At 44.0% G+C, this 15,545-nt stretch overlaps 1 protein-coding gene across 1 annotated transcript in view; it reads left to right on the forward strand.

Annotated features, from left to right (window-relative positions):
- The window catches only part of USP46 (ubiquitin specific peptidase 46), a 63,298-nt gene extending 49,314 nt beyond the window's left edge, over window positions 1-13,984 (forward strand). Inside the window, exons 6-9 of the mRNA XM_053577781.1 lie at window positions 3,220-3,303; window positions 5,435-5,632; window positions 9,445-9,523; window positions 10,412-13,984. Coding sequence (XP_053433756.1) covers window positions 3,220-3,303; window positions 5,435-5,632; window positions 9,445-9,523; window positions 10,412-10,513 — 463 coding nt within the window. The 3' untranslated portion in view covers window positions 10,514-13,984. The remainder of the gene's footprint in view (window positions 1-3,219; window positions 3,304-5,434; window positions 5,633-9,444; window positions 9,524-10,411) is intronic.
- Window positions 13,985-15,545: the final 1,561 nt, after the last annotated feature.

Raw genomic sequence — 15,545 nt, forward strand, 5'->3', positions numbered from 1 at the left:
GACATTTCAGCTCCACAAGCTGCAGGTCCGAGTGTTTATTGTCTTGTTATTTACAAAGTGTTCTCTCAGCCAGGATGGACTCTTTTTCTTCTGAATGGTTCTGTTTATGGCTTGGGTTCCTAACATTCCTGTGAAAAGAAGCCATTTCTGATTTCCCCAAGGTTTTATGATTACAGGATGTGGAAAAGTTGAGGTTATACCACTGTAAAGTTGCCCCGAGGAAATGGGGACGGCAGAATTGGCCCATGCCTTTCTTGGTGAGCACTTGGAGTTAAAGAGGTTAGATCCTTTCCTTCCCTTCTAGAAGAGCAGATAGCAGTGGCTATAGCTTTGAGATTAGCCAGGTAAGTGGTTAGTTATAATTTCAACCTTTGGAGAAAGAAACCTTTTTTTTTTAAAGAGACAATCTCACTTTATTGCCCTCGGTAGAATGCCGTGGCGTCACAGCTCACAGCAAACTCCAACTCCTGGGCTTAGGTGATTCTCTTGCCTCAGCCTCCCTTGTAAAGGTGTGTACTTTTTATTAAGTTTGTTCTCAAAGTGTATTTCTAAATAATATTTTAATGCAGTTACGTCCCTCTTTAAAGAAATACGAAGTTTTGTGCTTCCTCCAGCCTCTACTCTGGGCTTTGGGAATTTATCCCAAGTGCCCCTTTGACCTTTGTTTGAAAAGTTTTCCCAACTTTTGCTGCCCACTTTGTTCCTACAACTGTGTGGCATTCACTGATAGGTCTGCTTTGCCTCGGCATTTACTGCTGGGGTCATCCCCTTCTTCTAACTTCACTTCCCAATTCTCACCCCAGAGATGCCCCATCTTGGTGGCAGCAGGCTTGCAGCCAGCCGGGCTGCGCAGTGTTGGTCACTAAATTAGGTACCAACTTCTATATTTCTACCTGGCTGGGTCTGCAGGTACTTCAGAGAACTCTTTTAGGGAAACATGGATGGACAGAAAGTGTTCCAGTCCTTACTCATTACCTTGCTTTCCTTGGTCATTGTCATCTTGTGGCTGGATGGCAAGGCTTGTCTGCGGTTGAACCTAAATTATGAAACACCGCTGTACCTGTGCTTCCTCCCCCCTCCTGGGCTTCCCCATTGTGGCCCAGTCAACCCCATGCAGCCAAAAAAAGACTTCACAGCAATCACTCAGTTCAGGTCTTCATTCTGCTGAGTGCGGGCCTGTCCTGTGCATCCATACTTGAAATCTGCCGGTTGAATGTGATCGCTTTGTAAGGGTTTCCATTCCTTCCCACCCAGACCCAACCCCTCTGCAGTGCTGCCAGAAGTGGTAGTCTAAAAAGCACTGTCTTTGACTTTTCCTTGCTGAGACCTGTTAGTCGGGGTCTGTGCCAGCCACTTGGCGTGCTTAATGCAGCTACTGTGCCTCACCTCCAGGCCTCTGCACCCTCTCTCCGAATCCTTGATGCCACCTGGCACACTTTCCCTCTGAGAACCTGACTTGGATATTCCTCTTTGGGGAAATGTCCTGAATCACTCCAGTTCATTTCTTCTTCCTCTCTGCTCTCCCCTACACTTAGACCTGCCTCTGCCCTTATGCGTCGTGCTGGGGATACAGGAGGGAGTGACTCAGACAGGGCCACCGTCCACATGGAGGGGAGGCAAGTAATGAAATGAATAGGAGGATGGTGTCAGGTGCTCAGAGGAAAACAAGACAGCAGCGTGACAGGGGCTGGGTAGCCTTGGGTAGAGGGGTCAGGACGTCCTCTGAACAACCAGCTCTGCCAGCCACGGCAGCCTCTGGGAAATCAGCACCTGCAGATGTCTTAAGGCCGGAGGGGGTTCCTGCAGGCAGTGTGGCCGGAGCAGAGGGAAGGCAGGAGGGGGCACAGCCTGGCAGCCATGGCAGCCAATTTGGGTTTTATCCAGAAGCGCATTAGAAACTGTTGGCGGGGTGTCAGGTGGGGAGTCCTGTGCCACATGGGGCGTAGGTGGCACTGAGCACTCCTGTCGTTAGAGCTTCCTTCACGTGTGTCTGTTACACTCTGAGCTGCGTGTGAGCAGTCTGTCCACACGGGGGGTTTAATGGATGAGTAATCTGCGCAGCTGGTGGAATCATTAATACCATTTAAGTCACGTTTCCTATTGAATGAAATTGCATCATTCTGGTGCCAGGACATGGTTTCTGAGTAAGAAAGTGTCGCAGACATTTTTAAAACTGAGTCAGGTAGTATATTCAGATGTGCTTCTCAGTGTCTGCCGCAGTTCAGCAGAAATGTTCAGTGAAATCTTCACGATTGGGAAGGAATGAAAAGCCATGACCTTTAAAAAAATGAAAACCCTAAGTAGCATAGTAAAACCTCATGACAAGGCAAATAGTAATATAACACACACAACGGCTTTTGTTCTCAAAAGGAGGCAGGTTCAAGTTTGCCCTCTGGCAAGGTGGGGAGTGCCAGGGAGAAGGAAATGGGCTGAGAAGTTGAGTTTTTCTTAGTTCAATAAAAGGGCAGCTGTGTATGTTTTAAATTTCACTGTCTATACTTCTGTGGTTGGAAAAGATGGACTACCTGAGGCATACTCTTTTCCTTTAACCGTGTAGTAATGTCACCCTACATGTCACATGACTAACCTTTTTGGACCTGACTTGAATTGTTGTTTTTCTGTTATAATTATGAATGTCCAGTAAATCAGTTGGAAACCCTAGCCTTCATGTGTTTGTGTCCCATTAAATAAGCTGTATTTGGAAATCTCTCATGGTGAATTCATATTCGATGCAAAGAACACATCCAGCAGACACTCTGTAATGGCACGAGGGCGCCTGGTCCTAGGGATGGTTTCTGACATTTCTTTCTTTGCTTTCACTTAAAAATTACCCTACAGGGCGGCGCCTGTGGCTCAGTGAGTAGGGCGCCAGCCCCATATGCCGAGGGTGGCGGGTTTAAACCCAGCCCCGGCCAAACTGCAACAGAAAAATAGCCGGGCGTTGTGGCGGGCACCTGTAGTCCCAGCTGCTCTGGAGGCTGAGGCAAGAGAATCGCGTAAGCCCAAGAGTTAGAGGTTGCTGTGAGCCATGTGACGCCACGGCACTCTACCCGAGGGCGGTACAGTGAGACTCTGTCTCTACAAAAAATAATAATAATAATAAAATAAAAAAAGAATTATAAAAAAAAAAAATTACCCTACAGGTAGTTACGGGGTTTGAAACATGATATTCCAAGTACATCTGGATGTGTGTAAAGACGAAAATATTTTTTCCTACAGGGACTTCAGCAACACAGAAACACTGTGCAGTGAACAGAAGTATCACTGTGAGACGTGCTGCAGCAAGCAGGAAGCCCAGAAACGGTGCGCGGCTGGGTGGGCGGGAGGAGGCCGGGCCTGCAGGGCCCTCTCAGCTTCAGGCCTCCTCGCCGGGGAGCTTTGGGCGAGTTGGTTACCTGCCACGCCAGTAAAACGGGCTAAGAAAACGGCCTGGCAGGGTTGTCCATCTGTCCAATTGTGTGCTCATCCATTTATTCATTCAACAAGTATTTACTGAGTGCTGCTGTGTGCCAGATACAATGCCAAGTAAACAGGTGGTGATCAAATACTCTCTTCTGAGCATTAAAGGTAAATTGTGTAGAGTACGTAGCACAGTCCATAATGCCCAGTAGACACCCAGTATTGTTGTGGTTTGTGTTAAATGTTGGGATGTCTTATTGAGAGACAGGTTAAAAAAATCTATTATTTAACAAAGAATCATGAAGAAAACAATAACATATCAGTTATAAAGGTAGATAATAAGAATGTTACTGCTTTCCGAATTGACGTAGGACCCAAGGTTCTCCATCTCACCAGCACCACCTGTCATAGCTCTGGGACAATCTGAGACAGCCAGTCATTCCTTATTATCTGCCCCAAGAAACGTGTCACTTTAATCCCTTGGAGTCTTACTGTGAGCTCAGTACAAGCATGTGTAGTACCTTGCCAGTGAGCTCTGAAGTATTCCTGGCAGCCTTCAGATGCTCAGCACTGCCATTTAGAACCCTCAGGATAATTTTTCTGCCCAGACATGGGCATCTTTTCTTGTGGCATCAAAACTTCCAAATGGCTGGTCATTGCAGCAGGCGGGAGCTAGGTAGCTTTTGTTATTGGGCAAATGTCTGCTCCCCATCCTTACCTCAGTCTGCCTACAGCCAGCCTAGGTGTTCCAATGTGACATTAAAATACTTTCTTTTCAGCCCTGATGCTTTATACATTAAAATGTCATCTATTCCTGTAAAATGTGGGACTCCCCATAATTCTTTCTACTGATTTTTTTTTTTTTTTTTTTTTTTTTTGAGACAGAGTCTTACTTTGTCGCCCTCAGTAGAGTGCCGTAGCGTCACAGCTCACAGCAACCTCCAGCTCTTGGGCTTAGGCAATTCTCTTGCCTCAGCTTCCGAGTAGCTGGGACTACAGGCGCCTGCCTCAACACCCAGCTAATTTTTTTATTTCGCTTATTTTCATGAATAGGGTTTTACCTTAATAGAGAAATCCTTAATGTTCTCTTAATATGTGTCCATCTCAAATAATGTATTTTGAAAATGTTCACAAACTTTACAGTATTTACACTTATTCAGTACATTCATATTATAGAATGGGATCTGGAAGGTAAGTGGGAGACCCTTCATTCTAGCCATATTCTCTATAAAACCCATTACCTTTGTACTTTTTACTGAGGAGCGTTAATGATCATCTAGTGAAAAAAGCTTTCTGGGTTTATGAAAGTTTGGGAAACAGAGCACCAAACAGAACAGTTTTCTTTGCTGCAGGATTTCTCAAACCTTCGGATGGTATTTTATGAGGGAATCTTCAAAATAGAGTGTGAAACTGTCCAAGTTCACTTAACCAAGGAAACTTCACACCTGTAAACATCTCCCGCGTTCTCACCAGCCCAGTTTGGGACATGGAGCCCTAAGCCGGCCCCTACATTTTATAAATGAGAAGCCTGAGAGGCAGAGAAGGGGTGCAAGTGAGCCGGGCACGCTTGGCGTCCTGGTGCCTGGGAGTGCCTCAGAAGCGTCCTCCTGCCAGGCCTCCAGGCTTGAAGTCCAGTTTGCGCCCTCTGCCTTGTCCTCGTCCCAGCTTCCCGTTCTCAGAAGCCCTTGGCCCTCCATGTTGTTGGCAGATTGTCCCAACACCATTCCTCTCTGGGAGGGGGAGGTGGTGACAGCAATTGCACAGCCTGTTTTAACTGGTGCACAAATTCTGGAACATATCCTCTGACTAGACAGAGACACACTGTTGCCCTTTTCTATCTGGCTATAAGCCAGGGGTGTCAGGGAAGTCAGCTGTATGTAAGTCAGCGCACTTTCATCCCTGCAAAGCTGTGGTTATTCGCTGGCTTGAGGTGTGTTAAGAGTTCCTCTTGTTCTCCATTCCTGCAGGGGACAGTGGGTTCATTCCCCTGATGGATGTTGGGGTACATGTAATGTTCTGTTTCATGGTTTCTTAGGATGAGAGTCAAAAAGCTGCCCATGATTTTGGCCCTGCACCTAAAGCGGTTCAAGTACATGGAGCAGCTGCACAGGTACACCAAGCTGTCTTACCGCGTGGTCTTCCCTCTGGAACTCCGGCTCTTCAACACCTCCAGCGACGCGGTGAATCTGGATCGCATGTATGACCTGGTTGCTGTGGTCGTTCACTGCGGCAGGTAAAGGCAGGCCTGGAAGTGGGTGCACAGGACGGGTGAAGGGTTGGCCTTTTGCTGAAGTGGACCCTGCTGCCTCTTCCTGGGCTGTGACACTTAGTACATTGGAAATCCTGTCCAAACCATTTTTTCTTTCTTTTTTTTATTTTTGGAGACAAAATCTTACTCTGTTGCCCTGGGTTTGGGTGCTGTGGCATCATCATAGCTCACAGAAACCTCAAACTCTTGGGCTCAAGCAATCCTCCTGCCTCAGCCTCTAATTAGCAAGTACTACAGGCACTTAGCCACAATGCCTGGCTAGTTTTCCAACTTTTAGTAGAGACAAGGTCTCGCTCTTGCTCAGGCTGGTCTCCCAACTCCTGAGCTCAAGCAATCCACACATCTTGGCCTCCCAGAGTGCTAGGCTTACAGGCATGAGCCACTGCACCTGGCCCCAAACTCTTACCGATCATCTCAAAATGCATGTAAACCTACCAATAGGCATACATAAAATCAATAGCATTCCAGCAATGATGATCTCACTGTTCTATCATGAAGGAGATAATAAATATCTATTGGATAGAAATGATGTTCTTGAGGAATTTGAAATAAATGCTTATATTGTGATTTTCATTTTTAAAAAGCCAGCTTGCTTATTTACATAGTATGATCTCAAATCAAATGTACTTGAAGACGTATGAATAAAGACTGGAAGCAATAGATCACATTTAATAATTTTGTGGCATTTTGAGTGGTTAGTGGCTCAGTGAGTAGGGCGCCAGCCCCATATGCCGAGGGTGGCGGGTTCAAACCCAGCCCCGGCCAAACTGCAACAAAAAATAGCCGGGCGTTATGGTGGGCGCCTGTAGTCCCAGCTGCTCGGGAGGCTGAGGCAAGAGAATCGCGTAAGCCCAAGAGTTAGAGGTTGCTGTGAGCCGTGTGACGCCACGGCACTCTACCCGAGGGCGGTACAGTGAGACTCTGTCTCTACAAAAAAAAAAAAAAAAAAAATCTATTCTTAAATATTCTGTTATTTTTGGTCTTTGCCCAGCATTCCATAGAAAGTGTATCTTCATGCGTACTTTCCATCTCTAGAGAAGGCTTCTAGGTATGGAAAGGTAGTATGTTGCTGGAAGTCTTTTGAAAAGACAGTTTTTATTCCATAATTTTATAAAAACATTGGAAACTATATTGAAAAGTCACATTTTTGTTATCCTTTGCTCTTTGGGGTGGATTTATACTCTTGGCTGGCATGAGCACGGCTCTCCTCTGCCCTGGTAGGTTTTAGACTGGGGCATGGTGGACCTCACACCTTTTTCTCACCATTACCAAAGGAACACCATTGCCATACAGAGGAAAGGATTTATTTTTCACTCAGTACTGGTGTGGATAATATCAGAAACTCTAACTTCACATCTGAAAAGCATCACGTGTTTTGTCCTGTGTTAGTAACTTTGAGTCACTAGATATTTTCTTAAATTCTCAGTAAGTTATATTTACTGGCTAGTTATACACCAGCTTTGTGTTCTCCCCAAAGAATAGCTCTAACACAGGGTTGCAGTGACCTGGGTAAGGCGCACAGTGGGGCAGGGTTGGAGGAGGTCTTGAGCCAGGCAGATCCTGCTACCTGCTGAGGTGCGTGGTGGCGATGTTGTAGACATCAGGGTGTGTCAGGGAGGCTGGGCGAGGGGGAAACAGAAGCACTCAGTGCACAGGGGACACAGGACTTGGAGTATGGATCTTTGCAGGTGCCTGATTCTCATTCTTGGGAGGACCAGCAAAGACCCATGTAGGGGCACTGGGGGACCAGCAAAAGGCTGGGTGCTGAAATATACAAACAGTGAGAGCAAAGGTGAGCTGGTGCCAAGTGACACGTGCCACTGGCTAGGACTTTGCAGGTGCCTCCCCCAGAGGTGGAGTTGTTCTCCTATGTGGGGCAGGGCTGCTGTGTGGGGGTGGGGGTGGGGTGGAGATTGGGTAGCATCCAGGTGGCACTGGAAGGCTTTGAAGTTAAGAATTTGAGCCAGTCTTTCCTTCCACGCCAGGACCTCCTGGGCCACAGTTGCAGCAGGCACCCAGACTCATGTGCTGGTTTCTGCTGCAAGCTTGTTTTGTTTTTGTAGGTTTTTTTTGTTGTTGGAGATAGTGTCTTGCTCTGTTGCCTGGGCCAGTAGAGTTCAGTGGCATCATCATAGCTCACTGCAACCTCAAATTCCTGTGCTCAAGTGATCCTCCTACCTCAGCCTCCTGAGTAGCTGGGACTATAGGTGCACACCACCATGCCCAGCTAGTTTTCTATGTTTTTAAAGACAGGGTCTCCCTCTTGCTCTGGCTAGTCTTGAACTTCTGGCTTCAGGCAATCCTCTTGCCTCAACCTCCCCAAGTGGCATTTTTTTTTTTTAAGTCTTATTTCCTGAGGCCCATGCCAGGATCTGCAGATATAGTAGGGAAAAGACATATAGCCCAGGGGCCCTGCCCTCATGAAGCTTAACATCTATTGGGAAAGATTGGTAACAAATAAGCGAACAAGCCAGGCTGCCACCTCCATGAACAAAACACTGAAAGATAATTTAAGATTTTTGACTAGTGCTAAAGAGGAGTAAACAAGGAAAAGAGAGGGAGTATGGGCGATATCTCTAGAGGTAAGGTGGTCAGTGAAGGTTTATCTGGGGAGGTGACCTTTGATCTGAGGCCTAAATGCACATCGGAATGGGCCAAAAATGCAAGGGCTGGGGGAGGATCATTTCAGCTGCGATACAGCAAGTGCTGAGGCCCAGGACGTAAAGGGTGGTGAGGGCAGAGGAGCCCAGCGAGCTCTAGGGTATAAAGGGACAGGGAAAGAGCGGCTGGGACAGATCAGTTGCATCATCTTGTGTTTAAAGGCGCCAAACTAAGGGAGAAATTCAGCTTTTAAATGGTAACAGTACATTAAAAACAACTGCTGTACAAATCTTGTGTAACTCCATAGTTGCAGCTTTTTATTCTTTCACCTTTTTACATATCGCATAGTACGTACCTTTATATGTTACCACATTTATGCATTTTGGTTCGTTAACTTTTCTAAAAACTTAGATCTCACCATTACTGAGACTTCCCCTATCGCCTTCCCAGCTCGCTCACAGCCAAGCATGAAGTCTTAGCAGTAATGTCCGTGAGGTCTGCCTCCTGTACCCTCCTCTGCTCACTCAGCTCTGGCTGTTTCGTCCCCTTGCTGTTCTGTCCCTGGGCTTCTGGACCTGCTATTCTTTGTTCCTGAAACTTCCATCCCAGAGGCCCAAGGCTTCCCCACTTCCCCATTTCCTTCAGGGAGGTTTCCTTCTGCTCAGATCTCAGAGAGGCCTCCCTTCACCACTGTCCACCATTAATGCCGCCTCCCATCCCTCACTGTCCCATTGTCCTGCTCAGCTTTCTCTATGACTCTCGACACATATTTATATGTTTAATTCATTTATTGCCTATCTCCTGCCCTAAGTCTCGAAAAAGCGAGGACCCTGTTGTATTTGCTGCTTATTCCCCAACAGCCATAACAGGGCCTGGTACGGAGTAGGTATACAGTGATTATTTGTTAATATTTGTTGAATGTGAGTATCTTTTCTGCACTGGGTTGTAAGTACTTAGGAGACATTTCTGTGCACACTTCGGTCTGCTGTTAAGTCCGGGGTGGTGCCAGCCCCTGTGTGCTCCTCTCTAAATTGGGACATAGACATGAACTATTCTAAGTTCTTTATCCTGAAAGATAAAGATTCTTTCCCCTAATGAAACACTGCTTATAAAGAGAAGTTTTATAAATAAGTAAATGTTCACTTGGAAACTTACTTTTGTGTGTTTTTCTCCAGTGGTCCTAATCGCGGGCATTATATTACTATTGTGAAAAGTCACGGCTTCTGGCTTCTGTTCGATGATGACATCGTAGAGGTTGGTATGCAGATTATTCCTCAGTAGACACAGGGCAGAGATAGTATTTTGGGGAATTTGTATGTCTGGACATTTTTAAAAATAGGCCTGTTTCCCCATAATCTGAGTTGACAACTTCTTCTGTGGAGGGAGAAAAGGGGTGTGATCCTGGATTGGTGAGTTCTGTGTTCTTGTTGACACGTCAGCCACAGACATGGGATCTGTGTGTCTCTGTGCTCCATGAATCATATGTACATGTGAGTCCCATTTCCTACTGTGCCTAAACCCTGTTTGGTATAAGGCAATTAATAAGACTTCTAAGTTCTAATAAAATTTTTTTACTAAACAGTTTTTTCTTATATTGATCATTGTTTTAAAAAAATTTTTTTTCAGGGCGGTGCCTGTGGCTCAAGGAGTAGGGTGCCGGCCCCAGCCAAAGACTTCAAAAAAAAAGTTGTTTTTTTTTTCCCTCTGTGGGATCTGGAAGTCTTTATATTATACCAAAGCATTCCATACATTGACTTGTGTTGTGCAGGAATACTACTAGAGTGACTTCCACACTCAAAGACATGATCTATTTAACTCACTAGGCGGTTTTAGTATAATAACACTGGTGGCTCGAAAAAATTAAGGTTATTCCCAGTTTATCATTTGAAAGACAAAAGTCTTGGCTTCTTCAAAGAGTGCCTGTGTGTTGTCACCAGTAGCTGAAAGGGTGGCCGTGTTCCTCAGCAGCTGCAGGGTGTGAAATGATGGCTCTCAGTGGGATTACCCATTTGCTCTTACCTAATTGTGACTTTATATTAAATGGTGTTCATTGCATTGTATCGTATATTCCATTAGTTTTTCTTCCCTTTTCTCAGGAATGATGTTAAAGAATTGTATTATTTTATTTCTTCTTTATTGCAGAAAATAGATGCTCAAGCTATTGAAGAATTCTATGGTCTGACATCAGATATATCAAAAAATTCAGAATCTGGATATATTTTATTCTATCAGTCAAGAGAATAACTTCAAGAACTGTGGGACTCATTCAAGCAGGGAAATGTTCAAAGCCCTATTACCTGGTTTCTCTGCAGACTTTCTTCTCCCCCAGCGGCCCACAAACGGCATCACTCCAAGCCTCAACGGTCCAGCCGTGTTAAACTCTCTCCTTTTGTTTTTGTACGCGCAGCACTATTCTTGGTTTTATTTCAGTCTGAGGTAGAGTTAACTACAATCAGATTATAGGGAGATTTACATGAATAACAGTTTCTAATTTTAGGATGGGGTGAAAGCTATGCCACTGCTTACGTCTAGTTGAATTAGAATGGCATTTTCTTTCAATGTCTACAGTCTATTTTGGGTGTTTGCTAAACTTCTAACTGGTTTGCGGGGTCTCCTTACAATTCATTCCTTTAACTTGTCCCTGGAACCATTTTCAGCTTCTCTGCCTCTTCTCTGACATGAGGAAAGAGAATTGGGTAGCTGTTGGCCTTTCAGGGCTGTGTCTATAGCTTTAAGTTTGTGCAAGCGAAAATGTTTCAAAGTGAGTAACCTCAATACTAAAATCATCCTCCCCGTGGAGCAGGGTGAAGAGAAGCTGTCCGTGGTGGCTGCAGTGGCTAGCCTTGGCACCAACCATGCTCACCTAGCCATTAGAATCCCAGGGGACAAGAAGGGGTGGAGCTCAGGGCAGCCGAAGCCAAGAGGAGGGAGTCTCTGTGGGCAGTGAAAATTACGTTTCTTACCTTTCTACCAAAACCAAGTTTCAGGAAAATAACTATGCTGTTAATTTTGTAGTGACCCTTTCCTTCTGTAAGGTCCTGTGAGTTGTATTTATCTTGTATCTGGCACTGGGGAGCTTTCCACGGTATCTTTCCAGGCCTGCTGGTGTTCTGCAGTCTGTGGCTGCGGGGCTGGCAGACCTCCCAGTAGTCAGTCGGCACTGACATTGGCCTTCATCAGGAACAACCAAGGCACTGCACCTTTACAACCATCAGTACATTGTACAGCTTGATTTTTAAAAAGATTCCGTCTGTTAACTGAAGCTCTGGGGATTCCTGGGGCTAATACCAAACCTCCCAAGAGGGATTACTGGAGTTAGCTGGGCATGAAGCCACATGGGTCAGAGGATGTGTCAGGGGGCAGCAAGGGGACGGCAGAATGGAGGGGGGTTTCTTTGGCTCAGACTCCTAGAATGCTTGACAAGACAGAGTGTTTTGGAAGAACCTCATCTCACTATAGTTACTTTTACCTTTTTCATTTGTGTTATATATGTATTTATTAGAGCATCTGAGTATTGGTACCTTTTATTAAAAGGGTCAATTTGCTGTTTTGCCATCGGGCTGGTTTTTGGTTTCCTACAAATACTACAAGTTGTAGATCCTGGCTTCCTTTGTGAAGCCACTTGATTTCTCTACACTGTGTTAAACTGTGAACATAACATTTTGTTACCTAATGTATCTGCTGACAAACATGCAAACTTGTGGAATAATGTGAACTGAAGTTGAAAATGTTAGTGGCCATTCTAGAACAATGAAGAGGATAGCACTTTATCTAGATCAAAACTGGATTTCTTATCTTTGAAATACCTTGAACCATTTATTGCTCAGAACTTAAATAAGCATGCCAGCATTTCATGCATTGATGCTTACAGTGAAACGTTTTGCTTTCCACTGGAGAAGACAACACAGGGTAATCTTCATGTTACTGTTTTATACAAGTGATGAAAATGTACATTGCCTTGTTTAGAGGCAAATTCATATTTATAAATATTTAGTCTTTGTTGCTTCCATGAAACATACAGTACCTGGAAGGTGAGTCTTTACTCTTTTTTGAAGGAGAGGCACTTTCCAATTGAAGTTAATTGATAAAGGCAAACGTTTGTATTACATATAACCCATATGACTGCAAGTTACAAAGTTTAAGAAAATGATAGTTGATCTCTGATAGATTTGGAAATGATTCATAAGAAAACTATTAAAATTACCTTTGAAATGACTCTTGAAACTTATGTATTTTAAAAGTTTCAATTGGAAGCCTGTTAAAGTAATACTTCAACTAAGTCATAAGTTGAGAACATTTCTTTTTTGTTTGGGTATGTAAAAAGTTTTTCCCAGTGACTGAACTAAAGTAATTCCTTTTCATAGAGTTAACTAAAATGCAGTCTCATGGGTAGATTTTTGGACTAAAGAAGGATAAGGAAAATATCGCAAAGACATTAAAACAATTGTGTGATGCAGAAAAAGAAGATTGGAAAAAGACCAAAAGACACTTCTCCAGGAACACTCCGTTTTTATAAACTGTAGAGCTATTTGGTAATTTTTTTCTCTCTTTTTCGTCAATAAACAAAAGGAACACTAGGCAGCTACCTTGCTCCCCCAGTCATTTCTCTTTATGTAAAGACAACAGCATGCACAGATTTCTTTATTTTCCATCCCTCATTCATGGTGTAAAGCTGGGAATAGTGGCCAGAGATAGGAGACCCTTCTGAGGTCAACAGAAGCACAAAGGCTCAGCGATACCCTCTCCCGTGGTCAGAGGGGTTGTGTATCATTTCCCAGCAGGAATGAGGAGGCTTACTGTATTTCTTTTAATTGCTAGGTGTTTTAAAACAAGTTACAGTGTTATACACATTAAAAAAAATATATATATCTGCTTTATTGGTTACTTACTACTTTAGCATCTACATTATGGTACAGAATGCTGAAAAGTCATTTGTTTCAGAGTAAATTTTGGTAAAATGTTGGCATCCAGTCCTGTAAGGCTGATGCATTTTCCATTCTAAGGCACTAGGAGGTGGGCTGGTTTGAAGTGATCAGGGAACAACACAAGCAGGGCGTTGGTTTGAATAGGAAGCAATCAAATTTGATGTCATGACCTAGTATATTTTGGATTTAAGATGAAATAGAAAATAAAATGACAGATGTGGTCCCTATGCCCCTTATTTTCATGGATACCCTTAACCTCATGGGCATGCCTAACAGAACTGTGTTCTCACTGGAGCTGAGGGCTTATTTTAGATATTGGAGTGTAGCTTTATTACAGATGGATTTATCTTTAAACATTGCATTTTGATCAACTTTGTATATTCATGTGTATAAAATACTGTGCAGTAAATGTTTTGCCCTCGTTTGCTATTACATGGCCAACGCATTTATCAGCACTGTTGTGATTAACTCATGTAAATGGCATGGTCAGGGAAAATTACTTCCTACTTTTCTGCCTAATTAAATTTCTGTTTTTCAGTATTACATTAATTTATTTTTGGCTTCCATTTCTGTGTAACCAAAATTGTTACTGTATTTGTGTGGCATTCTTAGTTTGTTGCTTAAAAAAAAAAAATGTAGTTTTTATTTAAAACAATCTGTACCTTCATTTTTTTTAATGTAACCAATTCAAGCACTTTAAGCAATAATGTCAATCTTGTGAAATTTCAATCAGTTTAACACCCTGCCTCTAAAATTGTTTGCAACATATAAATAAATAAAAAAATAGGAATTCTCTTTCTAGAGAATTATATCCAAGCGATGCTGCACATGTGGACTTAAAATCCTTTTTTATGAAGCGTGAGTCAGTGGCAAGCTCACGTCCAGGTAATCATTCCAAACTTAATTTTGTAGGAATGGAAACGTAAAGAACATTCTTACCATTGTAATATATAAAGACAGTATTACTGTCAAGGTTGATAAAATCAATGTTCTGGAGATAACTCACCAGTCTTTTGGGTGAAAAAAGATCAACAGAACTAATCCAGAAAGTGGTATCTGAGGATAGCAAGTTGAGAATGTAAGTGAAAAGAAAGAAGTTAGAGGTAGCAAGGCATCAACGGACTCCCTGTCTGGGCTGGGCGTATTAACTCCCCTTTACCAGCGATGTAATGGAAGATCTATTCTGACTATAAGGAAGCAGATTTCAGCTCTGGGCTCCCATCAGCATCTGGGTCCCAGAAAGAGGTGTGTGGTGTAGTCCTTCTGAGTTGTAGGTGCCCCAGCTATGAAAATCCCCAGCTGGGCTCACACAGCTCCCTGCCCTAGAAGGGGGCAGGTGTGGGTCTGTGCCCTCTGGTCTCAGTCCACAGTTACTGGTCAGGGCTTCTTTTCCCAACCGTCCCTCCAGGGCTTCTGTGGGTGCACAGGAGATTGTCATCTGAATATGTACCTGGACCCAATTATGGGAATACAACCTTACCGACCAAGAGTTGGGACATGTGCCTGTGAGTGCTGGGTCTGCTGGCTTCTGTCCATCTTCTGGGCAATGCAGTTGAACCTGACTGAGCTGAAACAGAGGCTGTTGGGAAAGCCACAGGAAGGGAAAGCCTTCTTGGAAATGGGTTTCCCTTTTCTAAGTCTCATTTTCTCCATCTAAGTTCATAGGATTTCTGAGGAATGAGAAGTATTCCTCATTTCTCCAAATGTCCCTCCCTGTCTTCATCAATACTTAGAAACACCTTTAACAGGGAAGGAAGCTTTCACTCCCTTGCTTTGCATTTACATGAAGAGAATATTTGCTAAGTTGTTCTGTCTTCCTGGGTGAAAATTTCAATTGTGGGAGTGGTACTAAAGACACACACTTAGACTTGTCCTAAACAAGCCTTCATTTGCCACCTGCTATGTGCCAAGCATTGTGATGGGAGTTGGGTCATAAAGAAGGTGAAGCAGTTAAAGTTCCTCTTCTCATTTTCTTGGCTCAGCAGAAATACCTGTGAGAGAAAGAAATGGAGAATTTAAGTTTGGGCAAAAACATGTCAGAGGACCTGTTCAAACGAAATCCAGCAGTTTGGAGTTCAGCTGGATCTCGCCATGCAGATGGTGCTACTGGACGAAGCAGCCCACCTACCCCCTTTCCTGGGACCCCACATTCTTCCCTGCCTGCTTTCAGGGCCCTTTAGCCTGCCTTCTAGCTCCTAGAGACCATGCAATTTTACAAAGCATAAATCCACCATGTTGCAGCGATGAACTAGAGCATTTTGCCTTTTCATTCTCACCCGAAAAGAACCAGCCTCTTGAAAGTCCTGAGGGTGGATTTGCTGCATCCAGTATCTGTCGTTTCTAAGCAGTGT

This window comes from Nycticebus coucang, chromosome 23 (assembly GCF_027406575.1).
Source record: "Nycticebus coucang isolate mNycCou1 chromosome 23, mNycCou1.pri, whole genome shotgun sequence".
Lineage (NCBI taxonomy): Eukaryota > Metazoa > Chordata > Mammalia > Primates > Lorisidae > Nycticebus > Nycticebus coucang.